This window comes from Zophobas morio, unplaced genomic scaffold (genome assembly GCF_036711695.1).
Source record: "Zophobas morio isolate AGI-343-1 ecotype UQ-CSIRO unplaced genomic scaffold, CSIRO_AGI_Zmor_V1 ptg000011l, whole genome shotgun sequence".
Classification (NCBI taxonomy): domain Eukaryota; kingdom Metazoa; phylum Arthropoda; class Insecta; order Coleoptera; family Tenebrionidae; genus Zophobas; species Zophobas morio.
In genome coordinates, this window is record NW_026972116.1 from 9837805 (window position 1) to 9853520 (window position 15716).

At 34.4% G+C, this 15716-nt stretch overlaps 2 protein-coding genes and 1 long non-coding RNA gene across 3 annotated transcripts; 1 reads left to right on the forward strand and 2 right to left on the reverse strand.

Annotated features, from left to right (window-relative positions):
• Nucleotides 1-143: 143 nt before the first annotated feature.
• LOC135126880 (carboxypeptidase Q-like) lies at nt 144-5447 on the reverse strand. The gene is made up of 5 exons (XM_064053083.1): nt 4940-5447; nt 1364-1514; nt 785-1275; nt 552-734; nt 144-493 (listed from the first exon to the last, which is right to left on the reverse strand). The coding sequence occupies exons 1-5, from the start codon at nt 5320-5322 to the stop codon at nt 229-231; spliced, it is 1473 nt and encodes a 490-aa protein (XP_063909153.1). The 5' UTR covers nt 5323-5447; the 3' UTR covers nt 144-228.
• Nucleotides 4547-12534, forward strand: LOC135126884 (uncharacterized). The gene is made up of 3 exons (XR_010280149.1): nt 4547-4604; nt 6973-7219; nt 12456-12534. It is a non-coding gene; the product is annotated as an uncharacterized LOC135126884 (long non-coding RNA).
• On the reverse strand, nt 11550-14652 carry LOC135126883 (carboxypeptidase Q-like). The gene is made up of 5 exons (XM_064053084.1): nt 14260-14652; nt 13428-13578; nt 12850-13340; nt 12619-12801; nt 11550-12559 (listed from the first exon to the last, which is right to left on the reverse strand). Exons 1-5 carry the CDS (start codon nt 14637-14639, stop codon nt 12301-12303), a joined length of 1464 nt encoding a protein of 487 aa, XP_063909154.1. The 5' UTR covers nt 14640-14652; the 3' UTR covers nt 11550-12300.
• Between the last annotated feature and the right edge of the window lie 1064 nt (nt 14653-15716).

Sequence of the window (15716 nt, forward strand, 5' to 3'; positions counted from 1 at the left end):
ATCGTAATATATACTATACTAGAAGTATTCGGTTTACCTAAAGGTAACTTTTGTTCGATAGTTTCTTGTTATAGGTATGTAGTGTGAGATATATTCCTCAATTCTCATTATCAAAACCGTTCATATAATCAAATAAGACCATATTAGGTGATTATTTACAATTTATTAGTTTTTATCAACAAAATAATACCTATGTACATTTAACAATATTCACTACCTGATCCTCTCTTATCCATCCGTCGTCTCTCGTGGAAAATCAATACTTAAATCTGCCAAAACGTAAGCCACAGATGCCCACAGAGCGGTATTTTTATCTAAAGACTGAGGATTCTCTACTTCTAGAGTATCTGCATTTGAGTGATGATACCAGAAATATTTATCATTTTCAGTATCAAGAGAACCACCTGGCACTCCTTCCGAAGTCCATATTTCGATGTCAGAACCTACCGAAGGTGACTGTCGAGTTCGTGTTGCATTAATTGGAGCCAGTAGTCTAAAACTCTCCCCGATAAGTACTCTTTTTTATAGATATATTGAACAAAATTGCTTACTTCATGACTTCTTGTATTATACACCCTCCAGTGGTACCAGCACTGTATTGTAATCCTACAGGATCGAAAGTTCCACTATCAGATTCCATCATAAAAATAAAATTATCGGTTTCGTTGGCATGCCTTGTAGCGTACTGGTATGCTCCAACATAACCAAACTCTTCAGCTGTCCAAAATATAGCCCTGTTTTATCTAAACATTTTTAAATTGAATTATTTCTTCATGATACTTACCTTACGGTTCTTTTAGCCTTCAGACCCAAACTTTTCAAAAGTGCTAAGGCTGCCCATGAAATAAAAAAACCTCCACCATCATCCATGGCACCATTACCAACATCCCAGCTATCAATATGACCGGAAACTATCACCACTTTTTCAGGATGTTCTGTACCTTCAATTTCGGCAACAACATTCCTCGAAGTCTTATCTGGAAGAGTGTGAGCTTCCATTTTTAATAAAATCTTGATCGTTCTACCCTCGTCCTGTAATCTTTGTAGGAAATGGGCGTCTTCTAAGGTAATACAAGCTGTAGGTATTTTGGTAACATTTTGTCCATAAGTTTGCATGCCCGTATGAGGGGTATTTAGTGAAAATGGGGTAATCGATCTTATAAGACTTGCTACAGCGCCTACTTTAGAAGCTTCTGTAGCACCTTTGCCTCTGTAAATGACAGTAGATCCATAGGAGACAAAATCTTCATTGTAGACGACGATTTTGCCTTTCGCCTATAAAAACACAATTTTTGCTTTAATTAAAGGACTGATGCATATGTATATTTATATTTACAACAAAATAACAAAACGGAATGAATACCTGTTCAGCTTTACTTTGTAAATCATCAAATGATTTCACCACCAACACTTCAGCTAAAATTCCCTCTGGAGGTGTGCCGACACTGTTGCCCAAGCCAAGTATAGAGATACTAGCGTTTCGAGGTTCAACAAGAGTTGCAGACTCGAATCCTCTGAAACCAAAACACTGTTTAACATAACAAATTTTTAATTGAGATAACCAAAAATATACTCGTAATTTAATTTGATAGCAAAAATTGTAAAAGAATAATTCAACAAAACTTGCGCAACCAACATATTGAATAATTCTTAATGATAACAAATAAGTACACAAAAACCAGTATACGATCATAATTACATATGTGGCGTAAAAGGTTGTCTTGGTTTTCAGAAGAAATTTTAATTTGTTTACAAGTACTCTACTGCAGCAGAATGCAGGATGAAAAAAAGAAATTTTGTTTTAGGTAAAATTTTGTTTAATTACTTAAAATTAATTAATAATAAAGAAGCTCATTTTAATAAAACCCTTTTTTGTCTCAAATTTGGCAAACCCTTAATAGTTATCTCCTAAAATAGATTATAAAGGGAATTTTATTTTCACATACAGTTTCCCAACCCATACTTACTTCTGAATACCTAAATCGTATGATATATTTTTTAGGATTCTACGACAACTGGTCGCAAACAACTGATCGCGCGACAATTGATCGCAAACAACTCGTCGCAGCACAATTGGTCGCACGCGACAATTGATCGCGGCGACGATTGATCGCAGCGACAATTGATCGCACGTAAATTGATCGCAGCGACAATAGATCGCACGTAAATTTATCGCAGCGTCAATTGATCGCAAGGTAAAATTCATCGGGAAGTATTTTCTTTTATTAAAACTAAATATTTTGTATTCTGAATTTTAAGTTGCAATAAATTTAGCAATCAGGTAAGGTGTAAATATCGAATTAAAAACAATTTGAATATAGATAAATGACGAAGTTTGTAATTGCACTTTAAAAATTAAAAAATGCGAGCGTAAACACCTTGTTATTATACATAAGATTTTTTGTTAATGAATTGTCATTTTGGTTATTTTTTTTAAGAGATTGTTACGATTTATGTCGTTGCTTATTTTACCTATTATATTATAGCAACTAGCTTCATTATAATAAGTACTCAACATAGAAAAAGTGGTTATTGTTCTTAACTAGATTTATTATATAATTATTTAAAAAATCATATTTTTAACAACCTTTAAATTTTAACACATTTTGATACAGAATTGCCTCTATTGTCTATTCTTGTCTTTATACATATCACCAAACAATAAAATTTATGAACTAATTGTACATCTAGAGTATCCATATGCAGCGAATGTAAATTCCACTGGACGGATATAATACTTATTTTAATCCCTTGTAAATTGCAACGGATCGTTTACAGGGTTTGAGAAAGGTTTACATGTATTGTAAATATATATTGCAAAAACTTTTGTTAGAGTGTCAAGAATAATTATGTGTTACCGGGAAATCTAAGAAATGTAGGTACTTATGCAACTAAAAACTTACTTTTTAATTATTATTATGTGACTAGTATTGTACTGAAGAGAAATTCAGTTGTACCATATGAGGGTGTAAAAAATACATATACAGGTTAGTCACGAGAAAATTACTTCTGAAAATTATTTTTACGCAACCCAAAATACGAATACCGTGTACCACTTGATACTAACTGAATTCAAAATGAAATGCTTAATTCATGATTGCTTTGAGTTTGGCAATGTCATTTTGACAATTCTCGAAAAAGAAGGTTGCGAGTGTCCATGGTGGTACCGCGGCCAGTTGGAGATCTCCGCTGGCGCCGCTAATAAGTTTGTCAGGGCTCGCTTCGAGTCCCTCTTGACCTTTTGCAACCGATTAATCACGAGAAAATTATTTCTAAAAATTCCTTTTACGATAGATACTGTTTGTATTACTTGTTACTCGTGATGTATTGATTGATTTAAATATTTTAAATAATATATTAATTAATAGAGAAGAATATAAATCTGTTATGTGCGTTGTTTTATTCAACAATTTTTATTCCATGAGCCGTTTCAAAAAAAAAAAAAACTACGTCACTGTCCTCGGCAGTCTTATCTGGATAATGACGGGTACTGTTTATGACACTTTACCGGTTTGGCTGGAAACCATCATTTTAAGTCTGGCACTTCCTCCAGTATGAGTATATTCTTTGCTCCATGGTCAAAACTAATCTTTTTACGATCTTGTTTACACAAATGGCGTAAAAGTTGAGATTGGTATGTAGGTATTTAGCAAAGGGAATGAGATAAATTATTCATTCTTTCGTATCTACAAGCGCCTCATTAACAGTGTGAGCGTTCACAAAAGTTCTGAATGAAAAAACATCTTTGGTTTTGTCATGGATTAAAGATAATCCAGAACTAATTTGTAGTGACCAAAAAATTGTCTGCAAAGAATGCAGTAAACTCCAAGATTAATTGTTAATATATAAATTCAAATTTCTTTGCACCAAATTTAAAAAAAAAAAAATGTTTAATTTTTTAAACTATCAAACGTAATGAAAATAATACTTTTTCACTTAAAACTGTAACGAGAGTTTTTTCACGATTTTATTGATTATGATAAATCTATAAATTCTTAATTCGACAGTTGTAATAATTTTAAAACCATTTTTTATTTAAAAAAATGACGTGCAACACGTTTTGAAAGCTATTTTTTCACTCGTTTAATTGACAAACTAAACTTGTGAGAAAAAAAGCTTGAATCACTTACTTGAGTGTCTAATCAATAAGACGAATAAATCCAAATGAACATTACAGTAGCATACTGACGAGATACGTGTCAGCATAAAAAAAAAATATTTTACAATATTTTCACTTTTTTGCACTTTGGTTTAGTCGGAAATTAGCCTAATAGTTACTGTTTTTATGGAACTCCTATGTATTTATTTTGACACTTTTTTAGAAATAATGAAATTTTTGAGAATATAGCACTTTATTTTATTTTCCTCATTCATAACAATTACTTATTTTCTCTATAAACGCCATCATTTTTCGCCTGCGATCAATTGTCGCATGCGACCAGTTGTACTTGCGACGAATTGTGTTGCGATGAATTCTGACTGCGACCAGTTGTCGTTGCGACAAGTTGTCGCTGCGACCAATTGACGCTGCGATCAGTTGTTTGCGATCAATTGTCGCGCGATGAATTGTGCGCGAGGAATTGAAGCGGTACCATTTTTTTAATGTAAGTAGTTAATGTATAAAACCCGACATTATGTACGGACACATACAAGTAAAGAACGTACATAGATGCCCATGCAGTCCCAAAGTCTACTTTTTGCACCAGCGTTTTGTGACCAGTGATTACTGGTTGTTAAGCATGGTTTACCGCAAAATCGCGGGTTTTCCGCGTTCGAGGTTCACGTTGGAATGACTGACGCATCGGTTGACTAACCTTCATATACATAACCGATGCTCTATTATACATAAGAGAATTAATTATTTGCATCCCGTATCGTGTGTAACAAAGCAGTAAAAGATTATCATCGTTATAGCACCTTTTTTACATACGGTACATACCTTACCCAGTGCGGAACTTGCACTTCTTCACCATGAACATTATCAAGGCGGTTAACTATAGATTTATTTATCATGTAATCAATTGCATTTTCTAAATTTTGGGAGCCTGCTATCCGATTACCAAATGTATCAACAAAAAGACTTAATTCTTGATACGTTACTCCTTTGAAACTTCCATTCACAGCAGCGTTAATAATTTTTTCCACAGTAGAAGCATACGAAGCAATTTCGGTCTTTAACTTAGTTGGAAGATTACATTCACTGAGAGTCCTCTTCTTTGTTATTAATTTGTCATCGTCTTCAATTTTATTGTTAGAAACGTCGCACACCACTAAAGTTAACGCTACTGTCCACAAAACGATGAAATTTCGACGAACACCCATTTTGTATCGGAAGCTGAACACCACTGAAGCCGTCGTGTGCTGATAAAAGTAATTTATTTCAATGTCTAACCTCTGACATCATTATTGAACATTAGAACGTCCAGAGATAAAGTCTTCATGATTGTTTAAACACTGATACGACGTGTATACCGATAAAGAAAGTAATTCTGTGTCTTCGTAAAAGTACTCACAATGCTCCATTTAACTAGTATGTACTTTCTTCCATGACCATGAAACTTGATTTCATAACCACAAGAAATTATAATAAGAATAATATGAAGATACTTAGTTTTTGTTTGTCTTTAGATATTTAATTTAATTAATATTTTTTAAGACTTATTCTGTAATTAAAGGTATGCTTGTTTTTTATAAGTTTCACCATTGATTGCCTTCGTGCATCGCTATTGCTAATTAAAGTTACTTTTGTAATAAAAGTGTCCAGTTGCCAATAAAATTAAAATACCGAAAACTTTGCTTTAAATTATTCAATACAAAAATTTAGACACAGAAGTTTTCTAATAAATGCCGTTTTGTCATGGGATCATTAATATTTTTTGGGCGACCATTACAAATCTAGTCGTTTTACGTCTCCGATCAGGTCCATGAAGTGGTACTTTTTTGTACTGAAATGTGAAAATTACTTTTTCTGCCTTTTGGATTGAGAAAATTGAGCATTTTTCAATGTATTGAAGAATGAGCACTTTTCTCTACAGCTTTTATCCAACCAGAACGCAACATTTTCTTTTCTCCACAGTTACCACTATCACCCCTAATAAAAATTGATCTCGTCAATGCGTTACCCTGATTATGTTTTGTTTACACGTCATCATTAATGTTAATCAAAATAAATCTTGATTTTTTTGTCTTTATTTCCTTGATTATATGAACAGAAAAAATATAGTGTTAAACTCGTGAGAAATTGGTCATTCCACTCTTATGAGTTCCTCCACTCGCCTTTAGCCCGTTCCGGAAACTCTCACCCTCTTCGAATGACCAATTTTTTTTAAGTGAAAAAGCCAAAAGGCTGTTAGGAATTTGAACTCCACCTTTACTAAATACCGTTATGATTATGAAACATAACGGTACCACTTTTGTCATTAATAGAGGAAAAGTAGCACTTCGGTTTTTATCAAATTTCCTCCAACGACGAAAAATATTTTCTAACCCCAAAATTACTTACATAACCAATTATTTTTTGTATGGTCGCCTAAAAACGTTGTATGCACCTCGGCCAAAGAGAACTTTTTCGGCGTCATCTGTATTGTAGGCACCGGTCACGCCTCGGCCTCATCTGATTTGTAGGCTCCGTCTACCCCTCGGCCTCAAACTGTAAATCGGCCAAAAAAGTTCTTCTTTATGGCCTTGATACACAAATAACTATTTAAATAACAGCCCATACCTTCACTTCAATACTATGTATTTTTAAAAAGTTTCACACAGCTACTTAAAATGTACCTGTAATGCTCTCGGTTAATTATCATCGATAAAATTTTACGAAAATTAAAAGAGTCTGTGGATAATATTTGCCTTTTTGACAATATAAGTGTTTCAACACAGATAAGTTTACGGCTTAAAAATATTTTTGAATACTATTACGTTGAAGGGGTGATTTAAATCGGCGTGGGTAAAACTCAACAATTTATTTCTTAGGAACTGGAATTTACACAGCGATTATGTACAAAATAAATCTGACTGGAAGGGATTTGATAGACCTTACTTCTCCCATTGTCTGGACATAACTCTGCCTGCTCCCGACGGTGGTTTCCATTTAAAGAGTCTTGCGATCCTTCTCGAAACGCCTCGGTCACCGCTTCTAGACTTGTCTGGAGCACCCATTGCGACTTACGCTTCCAGGCTCTTCTCCGGCCGCCGTCACCGACAATGAGCCATCATCGCCGTACGTATTAGGGGTACAGGTGAACTCGGCACTAAGCCTAATCCGTCATAAAATAAACATGGCAATTCGGCACCAGCAATTTCAGGTAATTTTAAAAACTACCCTTTGACGATAGGCCAACTCGACACCAACCACCCGCTTCAGGTAGTTCATGAATGAACCGGTAGTAGCAGCTTATGTATATATGTAGACCAGTATATATATTAAAATTCAATCTATACACCAGTAGCGGCTCCTCAGAGGAGGCAGGGGAGGCTGAGCCTCCTCTGTTTTTTGGAGCTGAGCTTCCTCTAATTTTTCTCGATGAAAGAATTTATATTTTTGTAGACATTTGTTATTTTTCAGAATATTTTGTTGGAATTCATTTACTTTCATCATATATCAGGTTAAAATGTCGAAAAAATTTATATTTGCGCCCTCACAATCATAATTCACACCACTCCGCGTTTGACTTCAGCGGCAGAGGCTTGCTAGCCGGTAGCCTCCGAACGACGATGCATCTGAAAAATGAGACCGTAACCTTGACGCATCGTCAGTCTCTATTGCATTGGCTAAAACGTTGATCGGACTGCCGCTCCAAGCCGCTAGCCTCCGGCTAGTTCATCTCTTTTCAGATCAAGTCGTACAGATAACTTTATCTCTTTCTTATTAGTTGGCGCAATCGGGTGTAAGTAGGAAAAACTTTGAGGTGGTTTCGCGAGCTCCCTGTTCAGTGATGGTGGTGTTTAGGCTTTGCGTAGGTAAGGGTACACAAGGGGAGACCAACACCATCACTCCAATTAATGGTATTGACAGTTACAATTAGAAACAAAACAGAGCATTTCGTGAAAATAATTATAATAAAACTAAATAGTTAACGGCTTCGGTTTTAAAAGAAACAAATTATACTGTTAGAATTGTGTAGGTATTATTTATAAGTGATAAATCTTCCGTTTGGGGTAAAACAGGCTATAATAATTTACAAAATTTGTCACGAGCTATAGAAAGGCATGAAAAATCATAGGACCACATATTTTCTTCGATTAAATTAGAAATGCTTGGTAAACAAAACATTGCCAATCATTTAGATTCGGCTCATAAAAGGGAGAACTATTACGAGAAAGTTGGTGAAAATTGGGCAATTTTGAAAAGACAAATCGATGGAATATAATTTATCTGTCAACGCAAGAGTGTTCTTTTCGTGGACATGACGAAAAAAATTATTCAGATAATAAAAGATATAAAAAGTAGTGCTTTTCAAATTTGAGCCTCCTCTGAAGAAAACTTCACGAGCCGCCACTGCTATACACATCCCAGCAGTGATAAAAACATGTAGGGTTCGAAAAGCCGAATTGTTTTTAGAAGAAAAATTGCATCAACTTAAAAACGGCATCTTAACAGACTACGAATTCGTCAAACTCGTGTCGCATAGATACAAAATTTGTAATTATTAATAATAAATAATTATATAAAATAAATCATTGTATCTAAGTATTTTGCATTTAACAAAAAGTATTTCATCTAGTTTTCAATTATTACACAGGCCTGCAACAAAAAACGTGTCTTAACTTTGACAGGCTATTACTAGACTTATGGACATTGATACCGGAAAAAAATTGCAAAAAATTCCAGTACGTTTAAATCCCTCCCCCCCCCCTCCACAAAAAAAAAGAATAAGTTCAATAAAATTAAAACAGAAACCTTACCTTGCCTTGGCGTGTAGAGAAATGACTTATTTGATAGAGTTTAGTACGTTAATTACAGGAAAAATATTAAAAAAATTCTATCACGTCTAAAAAAAAAGAGATATTGTTTAAATAACATAAAAATATGTTTTTTAACAGGAAATATTTGTACAATTCATTAAATTAAAACAATTGTTCCAAAATATCTTTTATTACTTAAAATTATATATAGGTAAATGATTTTACCTACATATACATATAGCAGTGTTTTTTTTTATCTCAAAGAACTTTACAGAAACGAAACTAAACAATGGTATCACATTATCACCTACAAATTTTCAAAAACCAAAAAATTAAGTAAACAAAGTAAAAAATAAAATCGGTCCTGTTAACAGAAAAACCATCTCATCCAATAAATTTTTGTATGCAGATTATGAAAAAAATCTATTAACAGTATTTCTATAATATTCTTATACTATTTAAAAATTTCAGTTTTAATCTTGTTTAACAAATAAACCTTACATGAAAGCGACAAACATATATCATACACATAATAATCAACGCTAAAAAAACTATCCAATACAGCCATCAGAACAAAAACAAATTTTCAAAAGTTAAATTTGCAGATTTGTGTTATTTATTTGCACATAACGATTTGACTAGAGGGAAGATATCTCGGGAAGTGGGCGGATTAACCCTTGTTACCATACCTGCTGCTGTAGTGCCGAGTTCACCGATCTTTATTTGGGGCTCGGTGCCGAGTTGGCCTATCGTAACTACCCGCAAAATTTACCTGGAATTAGTTGGTGCCCAGTTGGCGTCCGCCCCGTATTAGAACCCATAGGCGTCGTACCGGGGCGACGTATGGGTTTATTTCGTAACTATACTAATAATAATCATATCATCAATAACAATAATTTTTTTTTTCGTACATACCCGTAATGTTAAAAGTCTTGCCTAAATGCTTTTTATTAAAGACAGTTAAATTATAAACATACACTGGGTGATTTTTAAAATTTCTGATGTAGTTCTAGCTGCCCATTACGTCACCAAATTACGTAAGTTTTCTCTTAGAACAACTTTCAGTTTCAATTAAAAGTAAAACCAACTTTTTACTGCTTATCATTCGTTCATTCATGCATTCATCCATCGTTAAAGGTCAGTGCGAAAGATTATTCGTTGTAGAAAAAAAATGGTGGTTCTGAGAAGGACCGATTTTTGGCAATGCTTCATGATGATCGACAGTTTATTCTGACGGATGTTTGGTCGTTGTCACAACGATTCCACATTGTTTATTAGAACACAAATAAGAGCAACTTAGAATGCTGCTACCTTTTTATAAGAAATGTTGAAAATATTGTTTCATCGGACCCAATGTGAGTGCTGTGGCTGTAGAAAACAGCATTGCGAGTGAATCCTGGTTCATCCGTAAACAAAATACACTTTAAAAAGTTAGGGCATTCACGACACTGCCATAACAACCATTTGCAGTAAATTACACAAGATGGACAATCAGCGGGCTCGAAACCTTGCACTTTTTGAACTTGGTATGGATGTGGTCTTGTTCTTTTAATGTACGATGCACTACAAACTGTGAAACTCCAACTTCAGTTGCAAGTCGGGCTCTTTTTCGTCGGGTTCCAAAATTTGTTCTTCTGCTTACTGTATTCCTTCGGTCCTGCTGTGGCCACGATCGTGAGTTTGAAGCTCGAAGGGACCATAATCTCGGAGATGCTGTACCACTGACTTAAAACACGCTCAGAATTGGTAAAATTCACCATTGTCAAACACAACCAAGCACACCAAGCGATACTAATAAACTGCTACATGACTGCCTGTATTGTCTTTTTGCACGTTCCTTATCAGTGTACGTTTTTTGTGGTTCTTAAGGGTACTCGCTGTGTGCCATTCATTGTAGTATTTACATATATACGTCACGAAACACTACCAGCTGTCTTTAATTTCAAATAATTTTTTTCAGATATTGCTGCCACTTAGGAACGTGAAATTTACGCAGAGCCATAACCTTATTGTGAGCTATTCCCCATTTTTTTTTGTTGCACATATTTCGAAATCACCGTGTATAACGTAAATCACAAAACACATATACAGCTAAATTGTATTTTGTTGCCATTTTCACAAGTTCACGTTACGATTTAATTTTCAGCCGAATTTGTTTTGTCAACAAATTCTTCGATAATAATTAGATCAAAAATTAAAAAATCGCCCGGTATAAAAATAAATATACCAAACTTAAATTTGTTAAAATAAAATAAGATAATGTTATTTTAACGCAACTACTACGTAACATTGTCCATTGTGAGATCGTTTACGTTTTTTTACTACAAGTAGTAGGTAAATGAATAGTCTATAAATTTTATAAGTATATATGTAATTAAAATAAGTAATAGGTAAACTTAAAGACAGCCAGTTCTACAATTGGGTACATCGCCTTACCTAATTATTGTCAAAACCGTTCAAATAGTCAACTATTAAGTGTTTAATTACAATTTCATGGATTTTCACTGAAATAATGCATACATGTGTACTAGGGTGATTCAAAAAAAAATAATAATTTTTTTTTTCGTGTCAAAGAGGTTCAAAAGTTTCTTTTCAATGTAAAAAAATACCAGTTAAAAGTTGAGCTCTTAATATTAATATTAAGACCGTCCGCATCGCGTTTTTCTATTTCCCATAAGAATAACATGGGAAAATTTTTGTTTGCACCTTCTGATTTTTATTGCTAGCCCGTCGTGTGTCGTGAAAAAAATTCAATCACATATTTTTATAGAGAATTGAACGCTCTACAAAAAGTGTCTCCTATGATTTTGCGAGAAACCTGACTATGATTTTTTAACCCACTGATGCTGAAAATGTTCGGAAAGAGTTTTACTGGCCTTATTATAGCATAAAATTATAAACAATTACTGTTTAAAAAACTAAATTTAAAATGTGTATAAATTTTTGTGGTGATTTATTCCAATAAGACCATCAAATTTATTGTAATGCATCAAAAACGTCAAAATTTGCGATAAATTTAACTTTAGCCTAAAATAACTCTTCAACTATCAGGTTTCTCGCACAATCATAGGAGACACTTTTTGTAGAGCGTTCAATTCTCTATAAAAATATGTGATTGAATTTTTTTCACGACACACGACGGGCTAGCAATAAAAATCAGAAGGTGCAAACAAAAATTTTCCCATGTTATTCTTATGGGAAATAGAAAAACGCGATGCGGACGGTCTTAATATTAATATTAAGAGCTCAAATTTTAACTGGTATTTTTTTACGTTGAAAAGAAACTTTTGAACCTCTTTGCACGAAAAAAAAAAATTTTTTTTTTTTTTGAATCACTCTAATGTGTACGTACATTGAACAATAAATAGGTAATCTTAAACTAATCCTCTCTTATCCTTATGTCGTCTCGCGTGGAAAATCAATACTTAAATCTGCCAAAACGTAAGCAACAGATGCCCACAAAGCGGTATTTTTATCTAGATAATCAGTACTTTCTGCTTCTAGAGTATCTGCGTTGGAATGGTGATACCAGTAATACTTATCATTTTCAGTATCAAGAGAACCACCTGGCACTCCTTCTGAAGTCCATATTTCGATGTCAGAACCTACTGAAGGTGATTGCTGTGTTCCTGTTGCATTAATTGGAGCTAATAGTCTAAAACTCTCCCAGATAAATACTCTGTTTATAGACATGTATTAAACAAAATAGCTTACTTCATGACTTCTTGTATTATGCACCCTCCAGTAGTACCAGCATTGTATTGTAATCCTATAGGATTAAAAGTTCCATTGTCAGATTCCATCATGAAAATAAAATTATCGGTTTCATTGGCATGATCTGTAGCGTACTGATATGCTCCAACAAAACCAAGCTCTTCAGCTGTCCAAAATATGGCCCTGTTTTTAATTAAACAATAAATTGCATTATTTTTCCACGACACTTACCTTACGGTTCTTTTAGCTGTCAGACCCAAACTTTTCAAAAGTGCTAACGCTCCCCAGGAAATAAAAAGGCCTCCACCATCATCCATGGCACCATTACCAACATCCCAGCTATCAATATGACCAGAAACTATGACTACTTTTTCAGGGTGTTCTGTACCTTCAATTTCGGCAACAACATTCCTCGAAGTGGTGTCAGGCAGAGTTTGAGCTTCCATTTTTAATAAAATCTTGATTGTTTTACCCTCGTCTTGCAATCTTTGCAGAAAATGAGCGTCTTCTATTGTGATAGCAGCTCCAGGTATTTTTGTAACATTTTCTGCATAACTTTGCATGCCCGTATGAGGCGTATTTAGTGAAAAGGGGGAAATTGATCTTATAAGACTTGCTACAGCTCCTACTTTAGAAGCTTCTATAGCACCATTGCTTCTGTAAATGACAGCAGATCCATAAGAGACAAAGTCTTCATTATAGACGACGATTTTGTCTTTCGCCTGTAGAAACACAATTTTTGCTTTAAAAAAGAATTGATGCGTTTAAACATATTCATCTACAAAAAAATAACAATTCAGCCTGCGTACCTGTTCGGCTTTACTTTGTAAATCATCGAATGTTTTGACTACCAGTACTTCAGCCAAAATTCCCTCAGGAGATGTGCCGATACTGCCACCCAAACCAAGTATAGAGAGGCTAGAGTTATGAGGTTCAACAAGAGTTGCAGACTCGAATCCTCTAAAATTAGAACACTGTTTAACATACAAAACTGGTAAGTATGGTATTTGGGATAACCAAAGATAAAATTTGATTTAATAACAAAACTTGTAAAAATATTTTTGATACACCTGAAACTACTGCTAAATACCTTAAAAGTAACAACAGAATTGTCTATAGGCAGTTGTTATAGTATACAAGCCTACACGTATGTACATGCACCATACTCGTATTTAACATACATATTTGTATTATTATTTTTTGCACCATCGTTTTGTCACCGGTTATAACCGGTTCGAGGTATGTCTCCTACTGGCCAAGCAAGCATTCTATCTAACCACGTTTTATTCTCTGCCTCCACAGTAGAAATACACCCTCCATACGCACCCGCCACGATAGCCCGGTCGAGCTGGAGTGTGAAGGCGATAGATACTGGTGTCGCTCCGACCACTCTTACGGTCGTTGCTCGAAAGCAAGCGTTGAGGACCGCAAAACACCGTATGTTACCTGTCGGTGGTCATCGACTGGGCAAAGCAAGGAAAAATGTCACTACCTCATTCAGAATCCAAGCCAAGTCTCCTACTTGCCGGGGGGACATCCTAACCACTAGGACTAGACAATGAGGTGCCGTGATTATTTCTCCCCACTTTCCACGTTTTATTGTACCGCCTCAATCAGCATTATAGCACCTTTTTCACATACCTTACCCAGTGCGGAACTTGCACGTCTTCACCATGAACATTATCAAGGCCATCAGCTATAGATTTATTTATCATATAATCGATTGCATTTTCTAAATTTTGGGAACCTGCTATCCGATTACCAAATGTATCAACAAAAAGAGTTAATTCCTGATACGTTACTCCTTTGAAACTTCCATTCACAGCAGCGTTAATAATTTTTTCCACGGTTGAAGAATACGAGGCAATTTCGGTCTTTAATTCATTTGGAAGATTACATTCACTCGGAGTTTTCTTCTTGATTAAATGACCATCGTCCTCAATTTTATCATTAGAAACGTCGCACATCACTAAAGTTAAAGCTACTGTCAGCAGAATGATAAAACTTAGACGATTACCCATTGTGTAGCGGAAGCTGAACACCACTGATGCAGTTGTGTGCTGATAAAAGCAATTTGTTGCAATATCTAAGCTGTGACGTCACCATTATTGCACATTAGAACTTCCAGATTGTGATTAGAGACTGATAAAACGTGTATACCAAAAAACAAAGTACTCCTCTTTCTTTGTAGAAGTACCTACTCGCGATAGTCTTTGGAACTAATACTTTCTTCCGGACCATGAAATTTGAAATACAACATAATGAGAATAACATGAGGATACTTGAATACGTATAGTAGGTATAATATATTCTGCGCGTATTTGTTTATTAAAGTTAACTTGTTTTTGTTTATGTCAAATATTGTATTATTAACAATACATTAATAAATTTGCTACAATTAGCTCTCTGCTTGTTCCTTTAAAAACTGCACCATTGTTTATAAAATTAAAATAGTGAAATAAAAAACTTTAGGAAAAAAAATTTATTAAATTTTATTTTTCCATGACATCATTAATATTTTTTAAATAATAGTCCATATATTTACAGCATCAGAGCGTCAAAATGTGGAAAAACATAGACCAATAGCGATCATTTCAAATTTTGCGAAAATTTTTGAGTCTATCTTAGCTATAAATCTGTCTAGTCACATAGCTTGTAAGATAAGTGATAGTCAATACGGCTTTATGAAAGGCAAAACAACGTCAACTAACCTCTGTGAATAAGTTCAGTATTTGTCACTGCATTAGATAACCGTAAGCAACAACCTTTGATGTTGTAGATCATTATTTCCATACTTCTTAGTAAATTGAATGCTTTTGGTTTGTGTGATCTTTTTAAGTCATTACTTGTTAACAATGTACCAAGCTACCATTCATAGACGTACAACACTTGTGGCCGAGTAAAGCAAGGTTCAAATTTGAGACCAATTCTCTTTGTATTATACATCAGCGATGCAGTGTTACATTTTCGATGTCGTGTGTTTATGTACGCGGATGACCTCAAGGTCACTAACTGTATATATTCTGCTGAAGATTATCAACTTATGTTGCCTATGAATTCAAAACTATTGAAAAGTGGTGCAAAAGTAATTTTCAAAA

Coding starts and splice junctions, on each gene's coding strand:
- LOC135126880 (XM_064053083.1), bottom strand. CDS start 5,322: ATGGGTGTTCGTCGAAATTTCATCGTTTTGTGGACAGTAGCGTTAACT. Junction 1,515..4,939: donor CAAGTTCCGCACTGGGTAAG/GTATGTACCGTA, acceptor TTTTGGTTTCAG/AGGATTCGAGTCTGCAACTC. Junction 735..784: donor AAGGCTAAAAGAACCGTAAG/GTAAGTATCATG, acceptor TAGATAAAACAG/GGCTATATTTTGGACAGCTG.
- LOC135126883 (XM_064053084.1), bottom strand. CDS start 14,639: ATGGGTAATCGTCTAAGTTTTATCATTCTGCTGACAGTAGCTTTAACT. Junction 13,579..14,259: donor CAAGTTCCGCACTGGGTAAG/GTATGTGAAAAA, acceptor TTCTAATTTTAG/AGGATTCGAGTCTGCAACTC. Junction 12,560..12,618: donor ATAATACAAGAAGTCATGAA/GTAAGCTATTTT, acceptor GGAGAGTTTTAG/ACTATTAGCTCCAATTAATG.